General features: G+C 37.3%; 2 protein-coding genes across 4 annotated transcripts in view; one reads left to right on the forward strand and one right to left on the reverse strand.

The window, feature by feature from the left end:
* LOC130547883 (B-cell receptor CD22) overlaps positions 1-1686 on the reverse strand; it is a 6821-nt gene extending 5135 nt beyond the window's left edge. For both annotated transcript variants that reach the window (XM_057324236.1, XM_057324235.1), the window contains exons 1-5: positions 1597-1686; positions 1430-1479; positions 850-1200; positions 455-760; positions 103-372 (exon numbers count right to left, since the gene is read on the reverse strand). In XM_057324236.1, coding sequence (XP_057180219.1) covers positions 103-372; positions 455-760; positions 850-1200; positions 1430-1469 — 967 coding nt within the window. In that variant the 5' untranslated portion in view covers positions 1470-1479; positions 1597-1686. The remainder of the gene's footprint in view (positions 1-102; positions 373-454; positions 761-849; positions 1201-1429; positions 1480-1596) is intronic.
* A 2837-nt stretch (positions 1687-4523) lies between these two features.
* ano6 (anoctamin 6) lies at positions 4524-13783 on the forward strand. Of its 2 annotated transcripts, XM_057324668.1 has the most exons (20): positions 4524-4753; positions 6156-6223; positions 6467-6595; positions 6737-6805; positions 7018-7287; positions 7367-7480; positions 8162-8277; positions 8355-8489; positions 8775-8880; positions 8995-9055; positions 9524-9669; positions 9781-9858; positions 10247-10472; positions 10551-10720; positions 10804-10901; positions 11284-11414; positions 11503-11708; positions 12063-12268; positions 12394-12499; positions 12592-13783. In XM_057324668.1, the coding sequence occupies exons 1-20, from the start codon at positions 4666-4668 to the stop codon at positions 12805-12807; spliced, it is 2739 nt and encodes a 912-aa protein (XP_057180651.1). In that variant the 5' UTR covers positions 4524-4665; the 3' UTR covers positions 12808-13783. The 2 variants fall into 2 exon arrangements, with proteins under 2 accessions (XP_057180651.1, XP_057180652.1); XM_057324669.1 differs by lacking the exon at positions 6156-6223 and having other exon boundaries at positions 4525-4753.
* Positions 13784-13989: the final 206 nt, after the last annotated feature.

Raw genomic sequence — 13989 nt, forward strand, 5'->3', positions numbered from 1 at the left:
CCTGAACCTTCTTTGTCTGAGAGATTTTTTGAACTTCAAGATCGACTTCTACCACATCAATGTCCAGAGAATCGGATAAATGAGATGATGACAGATACTCACACTGAACATCCAACATTAGTGTTGTTGAGTTCTGGTTGCCGTGTTTGTTGTGAGCAGTGCAATAATATCGTCCGCTGTGTTTGGGTTCAGTTTTATCAAAAATCAGGTCTGGTCCGGTCTGTAGATGTTTCAGATGTCCTTCAGTATCTCTGTGCCAGGTGAAGTTGATGACCGCTGGATTTCCATCACTGCTGCAGGTGAGAGACACTGAACGACCCTCCAACACACAACCAGAAGGAGACACGAACACTGATGTGTTTTTAGGAGCATCTGAAGGAAGATAAAAGCATGCACACTGTCACAGTGTTCACTGACGAGTCAGTTCATTTAAAAAAATAGATTTCGCTCTTACACTGAACATGTAGTGTCATCGATTCTTGTGCGGATGTGTTCCGGTTCTGTAGCTGGTAAGATATCATGCAGGTAAAATTGACCCTGTGGTGTTGATGTGTTACAGTGAAGTGCAGATCTGAGATCAGATCGCTCTGGATCTGACGCTGCTGTTCTCTGATGCTGACAATGGTAGAGGTGCTCCATATAAGAGCCGGTGGATGAGAGGAGCAGAACATTTTAACAGAGCATCTCAGGATCACAGACGTCCCCTCCACCACCTCCTGCTGCTGCATATAGATGCTCACTTTGGGTTTGGGTGGAGAATCTGAAACACACACACAAAGATCAATTATAAAGTGGACATTGACTGCTTGATGTAAATAATGTTCACAACTTTTGTCACACCTCTCTCACCTCTGACATTCATTTGAAGTGTTGCATAGTTATATTGCAGTTTATTGTTGCCTTGCAGTCTGAAGTGATATCGACCAATATTATTCTGCGTGACATAATGAAAGCGTGTGGTGCAGTTTTTGTCCAAGGCGTTGCCAAATATTGTGCCGTTGAGCACTCCACTACTGGGGCTCCTGGAGTCAAACACCTTCTGATAAGGAATTCCATTTTTATACCACAGTCTTCTTGCATTAGCAGTGAGGTCATTGTTATATTCTGGATCAATATCAAATGTGCAGGGTATGAAAGCACAAGATCCACTCAGAACTTCTAGATTATTTGGCTGTGTGATACTGAAGCCACACAAAACACCTAAAGAACACAGACACCAAAGAAATGATACATAATATTATACATTTATTCATTTGGCAGACGCTTTTATCCAAAGCGACTTACAAGTAGGAGAGCATATAAACATTTTGTCAATTATACAGAATTAATACATAAAAACCGATGAAGAGAACAATAATCTATCTCAAACTAAAGTGAAATCAACAGTCATTGTTGTAAACTATACTTTGAATCTACTAGAATATAAGACCTTGTATGAGAGATCCAATGAGAATGATTCTGCCCGTCATCTCTTCAGACCTGACAGAATAAACACATACACTTATAATAAAGATTTATTAGTCTGAGTCTGTTTATATCAGATAAACGTATTGAACACACAGAAATAAAGTCATATAGCTATGCACAACCACTCACCGGAGAAGACTATTGAAAAACAGAAAAACTCATCAGCACAGGATATTAGCTTCAGTCTCAGCACTGATGTTTCAATGCTCAATTATACCGCTTCCCCTTTTTATTCTGCAGAAGCATTAAACAATGGTCTGAGAGAACTATTTTATGCAAATTCTCATTTCAAAAGACAACATACACAACACAAAAGACAACAAATGTGTTCTTTATACATACAGTTATTCATAAGTTATTCAATATTTCAGATTCAACAAACACTATCGATGGACTAAGAGTTTTGATTGTCATATTGTGTGCTGTGTTTCTTTTAACTGGTTTACTGTCTTTCCTTTGGGTCAACACCTGACCCAATAATACTAGCACTTAAATTCTGCTGCTATTCTTTTCATATTTTAAAAAAGTATATAGCTATAAATATCTTGTGTGGCATTAACACTAAAATCTTGGTCAGCTAAATTACATTAAATTACACTAGGCTACATTACAACTGTGATTTCTGCTTAATTTCTTAATTTACATAATACAATAAACACTACAAAACACTTGCAAAACGGATCAGGTTAATTCTGTTTTCCTACATGCCTTAAATGGTCTTGGACAACAATTCGTTGGTGTTGACAGTGGCGCAAAAATGGGGTATGCAGTATATGCGGTGCATGGGACGCCGCACGAGGGGGGGCGCCATTGTGCCAAAATATTATTCAAAGTTTTTTTAATAAAATGTTATAAATAATAAAAAATAGAACGAAAAAGGCAATTATTTGAAACGTTTCAGTTTTACTTTTGTCTAGCATTTTAAACGAGTTCAACAAATATATTTTATTTAATCAAGTTATTATTTCAACCAGTCGCTCAGTGACAGTCACATCACCAAACGGATCAAGCAAGGAAACGTCCTGAGGCGCGGAAGGTTGTTAAAGCTGTTAAATCTACCACTATCACGCATATAAGCTAGTTGTCAGGATCTTCATTAAACGTCAGAATGCGCGTTTCCCATACGACGCGAGCTGACGCGTCTTCTCCATACAGCGCGCAGCACACAGCACCGCGAGATTGCGCGAGGAAAGTGAAACAGCGCGATGAACGACAGCAGGATGACCGAGACAAGAGCGCAAAAGAATGTTTGTTAATAAAAACTCATTTGTTTAATGTAAGTGAGTTTGTCTTTGTTTTACTTTAACGATGTTGTGTTTTCATGAAATATGAACCACAATCTAAAAATGTTTTAAAGTAAGGGGAAAATCCAAAGATCTTTTATTTATTTGTGTTATAATGTGAGTTCATGTTATCCGTCTTATTTCGTTTTTAAATAAAAGTTTTATTATAAAGTATGTTTAACTTAGGCTAGGCTACTATTTTATTGTTGTATTTTTATTAAATAGCTATCAATGAACCACAAAATAAGCATTCGTTATAAAGTGGGAAAAGAATACTTTTTGTTATAGCCTAGAAGGCGAGTAAGCTATATACGTCTTATTCGTTTAGATAATAATGAATAATGTTAATAATACTTTTTGTTGAAGGAAATGGAATAATCTAAATGTCTAACATTTAAGATCAAAATAAGTTTATTATTCACTGGGAACATTTCCTCACCAGCACATCTCTAATGGGCTACAACTCGGTTGTTATATTTGGGATGTTCAAAGAAGTTTTATTGTTTAAAACTGGACAAGCTTTTTTTTATTAAAGGTATTACATAACTAAATTATAGATTATATAAGCGAAACTCACTTTTCAAAGAATACAATAAATACCCTTATTTGGTGTTTTATTTAGTTATTATAAGCAAAAGATCAAATAAAAAATTGTTTAGCCTTTTATCCGAAAAAAAAACAATCGTCCGATTATTCGATTATCAAAATAATCATTAAGTTGCATCTTAATTTATTAAAAATAAGACCACAAACAAAAATAATTGATGTTCCAGCATTGTATAACTGAATATGTATTTGATTTAATTAAAATTCTAAGTTTAAGATTCCAAGTCTTTATTTGGGGGGCCGTAACGCGATGTATCTACACAAAGGGGGCTTTACAATGAAAAAGTTTGAGAACCACTGATCTAACAAATGATGCGTTTTAAAATCACTTGAACTATAGGCAGGAACGCAACACCAATATGTTGGATTGCAATACTAACTTTGACATATTTCAGATTCAATTCCATAAGGATCCTATTTAGACATGTTCTATCATGGTCCCATGTAATCTGCAGACTTTTGGTAGATTCCTCTGTTTTATTATTACATAAGCGATAAAAAGTTAAATTACATTATAGTTACATTTCGCCTTAACGCTCATTTCGTTTTTTTTCATTATATGAGTTGTTTACCCTTAGGAACACTACGGGTGGTTTTTATTATAGGAAAATTATTAATGTGATTCATTTTTGTCGGATTAATTACTATTTGCATTACCATAGTTTTACCACAAATAGCATGGGTAAACTACGGTGGTGAATTTACGATCATTTTGTAATAAATACTATGGTTATTTTTGTGAGGGTACGAGCGTACTCTTCATATTGCGTGTTGCAATGTGCTCCACAATTAAAGCTTAACGTTTTTAGATCATTTCCTTGTATGAATTTACTACACATGTAAAACAAAAACTAATGTCCGTCGCTCAAATTCCTCCGTATGAGAACTCGGGCGGGCAGAAGAAAAACGTTCCGCGTGCGCAAAACTCCGTTAACGTTTTTACCTTAAAAATGTGTCGAGTTTCTCATTCACAGAGTTCAAATAACAAACGAACCGAACACATATAACGATGTAACCATTTAAAAAGCATGAACTATTAATAAAGCAAATACTTTCTCACTTGTGCTTAACTTAGCCAAAGGGAAAAAGTCTGAGATTAATACAAAAGCGGAAACCGCAAAGTTACACAACAGAAAGAAATACACAGATCTGACATATAAGCCCCTGAAAGCCTCCTCCTCCTCCGACCCCACCTACTCGAGCGAGTTCAGACACGAAGAAGAAACTTTACTTGACGTCTTTTGTTCTTTTATACTATTTTGTATCAATGAATTGACATCCACGTGATCTGTTGCATTAGTTTGTGAATATGAGTGAAGCAGAAGAGAATGATATTTTGGAGCTGGACTCGGAGGCGGAGGAGGGGGACGTGGAGATGAGTCTCATGGCAGAAGTGGGTGAGTTGATTTCATTTCATCTCTCTCATGTCTGGTCTCTTGCAGACTTTGAGACAGATGTCAAATGTTTCTCTGGACTTGAGATTTTACTCTCTCGTGCTGCAGATGAGAGACAGGAAGAACGTGCATTCAAATCATAAGTGTCAATACAACGTGAAATAATGGGAAACGCAGACAGGAAACTATGATGGCACCAGTGTTGGGTGTAACTAGTTACTAAGTAATTAGTTACTGTAATTTAATTACTTTCCCCTTGAAAAGTAAAGTAAGGGATTACTCTTATTTTTTCTGTAATTTAATTACAGTTACTTCTGATGTAATTAAAGTAAATACTTTGTGTAATATGTGTGTGCGCAGAAGAGGAATTTACATCAAAATTCAAAGTCTAACTTTAAAATCCGTGCTTTAGTGTATAATTCTCACATTTGTAATTAATAATAATACTTTATGTAGTTTTATATTATTTATTTGTATGAATTAAAAGAGCCGTTTCATGTCTATCCTTGAATCACTTAACTCATCAAGGTTGATATAAGATATAGAAAGTAAGTAGTAATAAGTAATTAAATACTTTTTGAAGAGAGTAACTTGTACAGTAATCTAATTACACTATTGAATATGTAATTAGTAACTAGTAATTGATTACTTTTTCAGAGTAACTTACCCAACACTGGATGGCACACACGTATTTGCATTAGTCAGTGCAACACAAACATGTTCATAAACTAGAAAGACGGGGTGGGTAATATTCAGGACTTCATCTGAACTCTAACTGATGTGAATATTATTTACATTCTCATTAAATGTGTGTGTCGGGTTTGGTTTAAATGCTGGAGTGGGGGCGTTGCGTTTCTGGGATAAATGAGTTGTGCAGCTTATTTTCAGACCGTTGCTATGGACATTTTCCATCAGACCGGTAACATCTGATTTGAGTTAAAGTTTTCCCATTACGCTTTGCAGCCTGTGTGTTTGATTTGCTTGAGTTTTCCCATAACTGTAAGTCAACAGAAAATCTGAGAATCTCTAAGCGTTCACATGCTGTATGTCAACTCAATGCTCTAATGTCCTGTGCCTTTACTGTTGAAGGAAAATATTATTGCTCAGAGGTTTCTCTTTCAAAGCTCAAATGACTTGATGGAGATCTCAGTTGTGCTTTATTTAGGTATCAACTTACTCTCAGATGTTTCTCCCAAAATTAGGAGAAATAAAATGCAAAACAAATGAGACCGCGGTAGTTAAAATGCATGAAGAGTATTGAGGTTTTTGTGAGATTTCTGACTCGACAAGAGACTTTCACTTTTCATCTGCTGTTCATTTAATCTCATCGATGTCTAGGAGATCTCATTTATGATTTTTCTCTCTGATGGGTTGCTGTTATGTTTTGTGTTATATTTTTTCTCAGTTTATTCTGAAGAGTTGCCAACGTACAAATCTGTTCCTAAAGGTCAAGCTGCACCAAAAGTTGAACGGGTGTGTTGAATTCCTTTCCGTCCACATCTAAAGCAAAAATACAAGACAGGATCCACTTATTACACAAAACACATTTTACATTCATGTATATAAGTGGAGTAGTAACTATTAATTCAATTGATTTATATAGCGCTTCTCACAATGTGCATTGTTCCAAACCATTAAAGCATTACCTTTTACACCAAGACCTTTATTGTTATAAAGAATAATACAAAATTTGAGTTTCCTGTTGTTTGTTTGCAGACGGAGTTCAATGATAATCCAGATTCATTGTTTTTTAATGATGGAAAGAGACGGGTTGACTTTGTTTTAGTCTATGAGGACGAGTCCAAAATGACGTCTGGGAAAAAAGCTTCAATCTACAAAAGAAAGGTAAGACCCCCGAGTAAATGGAGCCAAATAATCAATGGGAAAATTGTTTAAAGGAAAATCAAGTTACCACACTTTAATGAAAGAATAACACACAATTTTGATTTCACGTTGTTTTCCACACATCTTTCATTTATTCTCCAGCTGCGGAGGAGAGAATGTTTCGAAGGAAATTTGATGAATATGGGTGTGGAATTGGAAGCAACGCAATCTGTAAGTTTGATGACCTGTTAGCAGCTTATCAGATGCAAAATCCATTCTCTCTGTAATTTCTCGGAGCAATCCTCCATTATAGTTTATATCAGTTGAAGTGCAGTAGGCTGCCTGTAGAAAGGTGACATTAAATCCTGTCTCAACCTGTCGATATGAACTGCAGAATGCCACGTCACAGACCGTGAGGTTTTCCTCTGTCTGTTGTTTTGCAGGTGGTGGATGAGAAATTATTTTTCGTGAAGGTGCACATGCCCTTTGACCTCCTGTGTACGTACGCTGAGGTCATGCACATCAAACTGCCCATTCAGCCCAATGATCTGGCCTCGAAATCAAACTTCATCACAAAGCTCTTGTACCCCGAGCAGGAGGTCCTCCTCAAAAAGACAAAGTTCTTCACCGCACCCTTCAGGAAAGATCAACTGCAGTATTTTTATATAAAGGACAGAGAGCAGTTCTTCACACCGGCCATGAGGAGCAGGATGGTACGTCTGAGGTCACGGTCTGAGCTGAGGTGATATGTTCATGTGTGGATGTGTGTTATGATGTGTTGTTGTTTTGCAGGCGTATTACATCCTCAGTCGAGCTCCGTATGATGTCAATGGAAATGTTAGGAAGTTTGGCATCTCTAAGCTGATGGATGGAGGCGTGTACAAGGCTGCGTACCCATTACATGATGTAAGTACCTTTGTCTTTTAAACATGCGACATACAATACGTGTACTGTGCAGTACATGTGTGAATATTATCAGGGCAGAAAACATCATCAGGCCAATTTTTTTTTATTATATTATGGATTAAAATATTCTATAAAAATATATATATTTTTACATATTTTATATGTTAAAACATATATTTAAATTTTAAACCAAAGTATATATATTTTATATATTTTTAAATATATATATTTTTGGTTAATTAATTTGGTTTGCTATAATTTTGCAATAATATAAAAATGTAAGTACTGTTGTTTTTGATTAAATCAGATTTGATTAAATTAGTGTTTGTATCATGAGCTGTGTTGTTTTTATTTTTCAAATATGACGTCTGTTTAATCCTTGCAGAATTTAGGCGACATTTATAATGTTTTGTTGTTTTAATGTTTTGTGCTCTTTCTGCTTTAAGGCATTTTCTGTTTTAATTTTATGTTAATTCAGTCAAATTCCGTTTTATTGTTATGTGAGAGAACTGTTAAATGTTTATTAACTTAGAGATGTACCTCAAACCTTAAATATTGTCAGTTGTAGTTGCATAGTAGTTTTGGATTTCACTTTTATTTTGTTCTTTTCTTCAAAATATTGTTAATACTTGACATGAATGTTTTGTTTTTCGAGTGTTGTTTATGATTTGTGTGAAACAGTGCAGGTTTAATGTGAAGTCGAAGGAGCCGGATTGTCCCAATGAAAGGTTTCTGCTGTATAATGAGTGGGCTCATCCCAAGAGCTTCTACAAGATGCAGCCTCTCAATTTAATAAGGTGCAGATCTGTATGTATTTGTGTTCTGTAGAATCTGATCACATGAGATCCGTCTGCTAACCCGACTCTGGTTTCAGGAAGTATTACGGAGAAAAGATCGGTATTTATTTTGCCTGGCTGGGCTTCTATACGGTCATGTTAACTCTGGCTGCTGTGGTGGGACTCGGCTGTTTCATTTATGGATTCGCAACTAGAGAGAGCAGCACGTGGAGGTACAGACTTTATCTATGTATTTTTTTGGAACCAAATCATGTTTAAAAACTTTTTTTTTTAATAAAATAACGTTCTGGGAACCTTAAAAATGGTTCAAATTACTTGAGCTGTAGGGACATCATCTGTGATGCAGTTTCGACCTGTCCCACAGTTTCTAAAAACACCTTGACAGTTTACAGCTATGTATTTCCCAGAATACTTGTATTCCTCACACCCTTTCAGTTTGATGTACGTGAATGTGGATTTTCACTTTGTGACTGTTACTGTGTTCTCTGATTGTACAGCAAAGAGGTGTGTGACCCTTTGATTGGTGGAAATATAATCATGTGCCCTCAGTGTGATCAGGACTGTCCGTACTGGAGGCTGAACGTCACGTGTGAATCTTCAAAAGTGAGTCTGGCTGTCAAACACGCATGGACAGACTCGCTTTACACACCCGCAGGATTTGAGGATTTGACAGCTAATGTTTGTTCTGTGTTTTTCTGTGTTTGTGTTTCTCCACAGAGATTGTGTATATTCGATAACTATGGGACGTTAGTGTTTGCTGTTTTCATGTCAGTGTGGGGTGAGTGACATTTAACACGGACAACAGACCCACAATACCATCAATCATCAGGGTTATGTCAATATGGTGGTGGCCTACTTATTGGGTGTGACATCAACCTCAGATGACGGAACCACAGACAAACCTCAGTTCATTCATACACACACACACGGCAAGGCAACATCCAGGAGACAGACAGACACTCAATGAAGCACATGTGGATGAGCGTTAGTGAGCTTAAAGAGCTTCAAGTAAAACCAGAAATGATCTATCGTCATTTATTCATCCCTATGTCATTGAAGACCTGTATATACTCTTTCTTCAGTGCATCACAAAGAAGATATTTTGAGAAACGTCTCGGTGTTATTGTGTTCATACAATGGGGGAAATTTGTAAATAATTCAGTTCAAGTTTCTGAAACAGATTTGAACATTTATTGATTTACAGTAAATGTACATTTCTATAAAGTTCCTGTGGTGTGTTTGACAGTGACGCTGTTTCTGGAGTTCTGGAAACGGTACCAGGCCGAGCTGGAACATGAATGGGATACGGTGGAATACCTGCAGCAGGAGGAACAGCTGCGACCCGAATACGAGGCCAAATGTGTCTATGAAAGACTGAACCCTGTTACGCAGGTCAGAGTTTCACCGGATGCTGTGGATGGATTTAATAATGAAACACATCAACATCAGCTAAGAACACAAACTCAACAACTGTCCCGTGTATGTGATGTGTGTTTCATACAGACCCCAGAGAGGGTGCCATACACCGCCTGCGGGAAATGCATGAGAGTATCGTGTGGCATCAGCACTGTGTTATTCTGGGTAATATATCTCGTTCTCTCATTATGTATTTATTTATGTCAAATGGTCTGGTCATCTGAAAGACAACATTGTCATGTTAAAAAGAGGAATTGTTGTATATCGTTCATCAGTTTATACAATAATGTTTTTAGTTTGTTAAATCAATTTTTAAGTTTTATTCTAATGTTCTGAAAAACTTGCATAATCAACACACGTTTTTTTCTGGGAAATTACAACTTCTGAAAAACTAACAGCCATGTTTTAATGTTGCAGTGCAGAAAAAACATGTTTACAATGCAAACACTTGAAATACCAACTATCAAATATGTTAATAAAAGTTTTATTATCTGTAAACTACTCTAACTTGAAAACAATTTGGACTTTTTGGATGTTTGTGTTGTTTGTGTAGGTTCTGTTGATTATAGCATCAGTGGTCGGCGTGATCGTGTACCGTCTGGCCATGTTTATCACTTTCTCCCAAAAGCTGCGCTCTGATCTAAAGGACCTTGAGCCGTTTAAAGAGTACGTGACTCCTCAGATGGCCACATCCATCTCGGCCTCCATCATCAGCCTCATCATCATCATGTTGCTCAACCACCTGTATGAGAAAGTGGCCATCTGGATCACAGATTTCGGTGAGAGACCGGAGCCGTGTTTTACACGCTGTGTGTAAAGTCATGCATTTAAAAACTCGATGGATTTGTGTGCTGCAGAGCTGCCGCGGACCAAAACGGAATACGAGAACAGCCTGACGCTGAAGATGTTCCTCTTTCAGTTCGTGAACTATTACTCTTCCTGTTTCTACATCGCTTTCTTCAAGGGAAAGGTGGTGGGATATCCAGGGAAACCTGTTTACTGGCTGGGAAAGTTTCGCAATGAGGAGGTGAGACGTTTCTGTAGAACCAATGCTTTACACCTATGAGATAAAAACACACTTGAGTTCTGATGTGTGTTTGATGTGTTCAGTGTGATCCGGGCGGCTGTTTGACTGAACTCACCACACAACTGGCCATCATCATGACCGGAAAAGCTGTCTGGAACAACATACAGGAAGTCCTGCTGCCGTGAGTATCGTTCACATTCAGTTCTCTTTAATATCTTCATTGTATCTCCTATACATCAATGAGAAAATCGAATGAGAGCAGATGGAAAGTCTCATCTGAAAAAGAGTCTCACAAATGTCTGTCGTTAGAGTTTGAGAAGAGATGTCAACAATGTGTCAAACTGAGCTCAGATTTGTCAAGTCTGCAATCAAAAGTCAATATTATTGAACATCTCGATATGAACTCAAACATTTCTCATCAAATTTACTCAAATCAAGATTATTTTACCACCACAATCTACATTTATTTTACACCATTTAAACAATTACGATCTCATTTGTTTCTTTTCTATTTCTCCTGAACAATTTTAAACGCCATTTATAAACACTATCATGTTTTTTAGGTGGATAAAGAATCTGATATCGCGTCATTGCACTCAGGTGGGTTCAGAGAAGGTGATTCCACGCTGGGAACAGGACTATCAGCTCCAGCCAATGGGGAAGCTCGGTCTGTTTTATGAATATCTGGAGATGGGTGAGACATTACACCCATTGTAAAACATCATCATCCAATCAGCTGTTAGTATCACGTACAGAAGCTTCACCCTTTCTTTTCCCCACAGTGATCCAGTTTGGTTTTGTCACTCTGTTCGTGGCGTCTTTCCCGTTGGCTCCTCTCCTGGCGCTCTTCAATAATCTGTGTGAAATCCGCATTGACGCCTGGAAAATCACCACTCAGTACCGTCGGAGGGTTCCCGAAAAAGCCCAAGACATTGGAGCGTGGCAGCCGATCCTGCAGGGGGTGGCCATTCTAGCGGTGGCTACAAATGTGCGTTCTGAGGACTTACTGGGGATATCTCGCCCCCCAAAAAATATTATTCCATTCACCCTCATGTCATTCCAAACATGTATGACCTTCTTCTGTTGAGCACAAAAGAAGAACGGTGGTAACCAAACAACAGTGAACCCCGTTGACTTCCATTTTATGAACACAAAACCACTGAGACGTTTCTCAAAATACCTTCTTCTGTGTTCTATTGCAGAAAGAGTCATATACAGGTTTACAACCACACAAGAGTTCATAAAAAACAGCACTTTAATGCATACGTGTGTAATGTAGGAGAAGCATAGGTTGTGTAACAATGTGTGTGTGTGTGCGCATGTGTGTGTATCTTCTCTGCAGGCTGCCATTATCGCGTTCACCTCTGACATGATTCCACGGCTTGTGTATTACTGGGGCTTTTCTGTGAGTCCCTATTCCAACAGCTCTATGCACACTATGGAGGGCTTCATCAACAGTTCACTGTCTGTCTTTAACGCAGCAGACTTCACAAAAAAGAGCAGACCAAATGATGAAATCCTCAGGGCCAGCAATGTCAGCATGTGCAGGTGAGATGACGAAACGTTTCCCAAACCTTACAACAAAACCTAAACAAGTGGAAATACTTGACTATAAAGACACGAAAGGAGAATGAAAAATAAGCAATAAACAATAATTGTTTGTTTTCACTCAGGTATCGAGATTTCAGGAATCCTCCGGGTCACTGGTATGAGTATGACTTCAGTATGCAGTACTGGCACGTTATTGCTGCCAAACTGGCTTTCATGATCGTGGTGGAGGTCAGTGGCTTCTTCGGGTGATGTTGAACTTCATTCTTTGTGCTTTTGTATGTTTAAAAATGTAAACATGTCGTTTTTCCGTCTCCTCTCAGCACATTGTTTATTTCACAAAGTTCATCCTGTCCTACATGATTCCTGATGTATCTGAAGCTCTGAAGGAACAGATCAAGCGACAGCGTTACGTGACGCAGGTGATCCTGCATGAAACCAACATCAGACACTTCACTGAGCTCATAAAACCCGTGGCGGAGAAAATTCACGATCAGGTCGACGATCCAGAGCTGGACATTGACTTTGAAGATGCTTAATGTCTGTGAAGTCATTTCATGCCATACATCATCTTTATCCCGACAGACTGACCGTGTCTTTAAACCTTTAAACAAACATTGCTGAGAATGTTTGCATAGTCGTTTTCATTTTCTTTCAGAGCGGCGTACAGGTATTGCACCTGCACCTGCAGTAAAGTTCATTCTTAATAATACAGATTCAGCCCAGATCTTCAAATATGGCCTAATACGTTAAGACGTTTTTTAAATATCAAAATCATGCTGACAAATCAAGATTTATATTTTATACATTTTTTAAAAAACAGACCACTCAAATATATTTTAACATGCCTACATTAACAAGTGTCTATAAGTACCACTATAATGCTTTAGTTTGTACTTAAGGTCCATTGTGTGTTTGAAGTGCATCTGAGGTAAATACCGTGGTATACGACTATGGTAATAGTTCCGTACCCTACTATACATCAGAGTAATATGTTACAGCCAACTGATAGAATCACTGTACCATCCATGTTGAAACAAACAATACATCAGTATTATTCTAATGGTTTCCATAACAGAGACCATTATGACACATCAGCTGTTTACCATTAAAACCAGTACAGAATTTATGTAGTGTGTTTGGGTTTTATTCCAGTAGGATTTAATGGTGTTCTGTTGGTTCCCATCCACCGGAACCCAATAGATTAAAGACCTACAAACACCATTATAGTTTCCATTAAAACCAATACAATTCCCATTATAACCATTAAATCCAGTAGAATTTCTGTGATGTTTTTTCAGCAGTAATGGTACAGTATTCTTCTGTTACAGTTTGTCTGGCAGCCACCTTAGATGTCCTTCAACCGGTAATTGAACTAACATTGCATGCTAACAATGTTTACCAGTGTTACTGTTACTCTTTGTAAAATTGTATGTTTACATATATACTGTACATAATACTTGTACATGAATTTTCCACAAAATGTATATGTTTTCACAAATAAATGCTTTTGTTGTATAATATTGTGGATCTTGTTGATGTTTCATTCATCAGTAGTACTGAGGTAAAAATATGGGGAATTAAAATGGGTAAATAGGACCAAATTAAAACGAGTTATTAATCCCAAATCAGTTGATTTAGTTGACAGCACTGATACAGATACTGAAGCAGGCAACACAATCACTTAATTTACAATAATTAGAATAAAACAGATACAGGCA

The sequence above is a fragment of the Triplophysa rosa genome, linkage group LG24, assembly GCF_024868665.1.
Source record: "Triplophysa rosa linkage group LG24, Trosa_1v2, whole genome shotgun sequence".
Classification (NCBI taxonomy): domain Eukaryota; kingdom Metazoa; phylum Chordata; class Actinopteri; order Cypriniformes; family Nemacheilidae; genus Triplophysa; species Triplophysa rosa.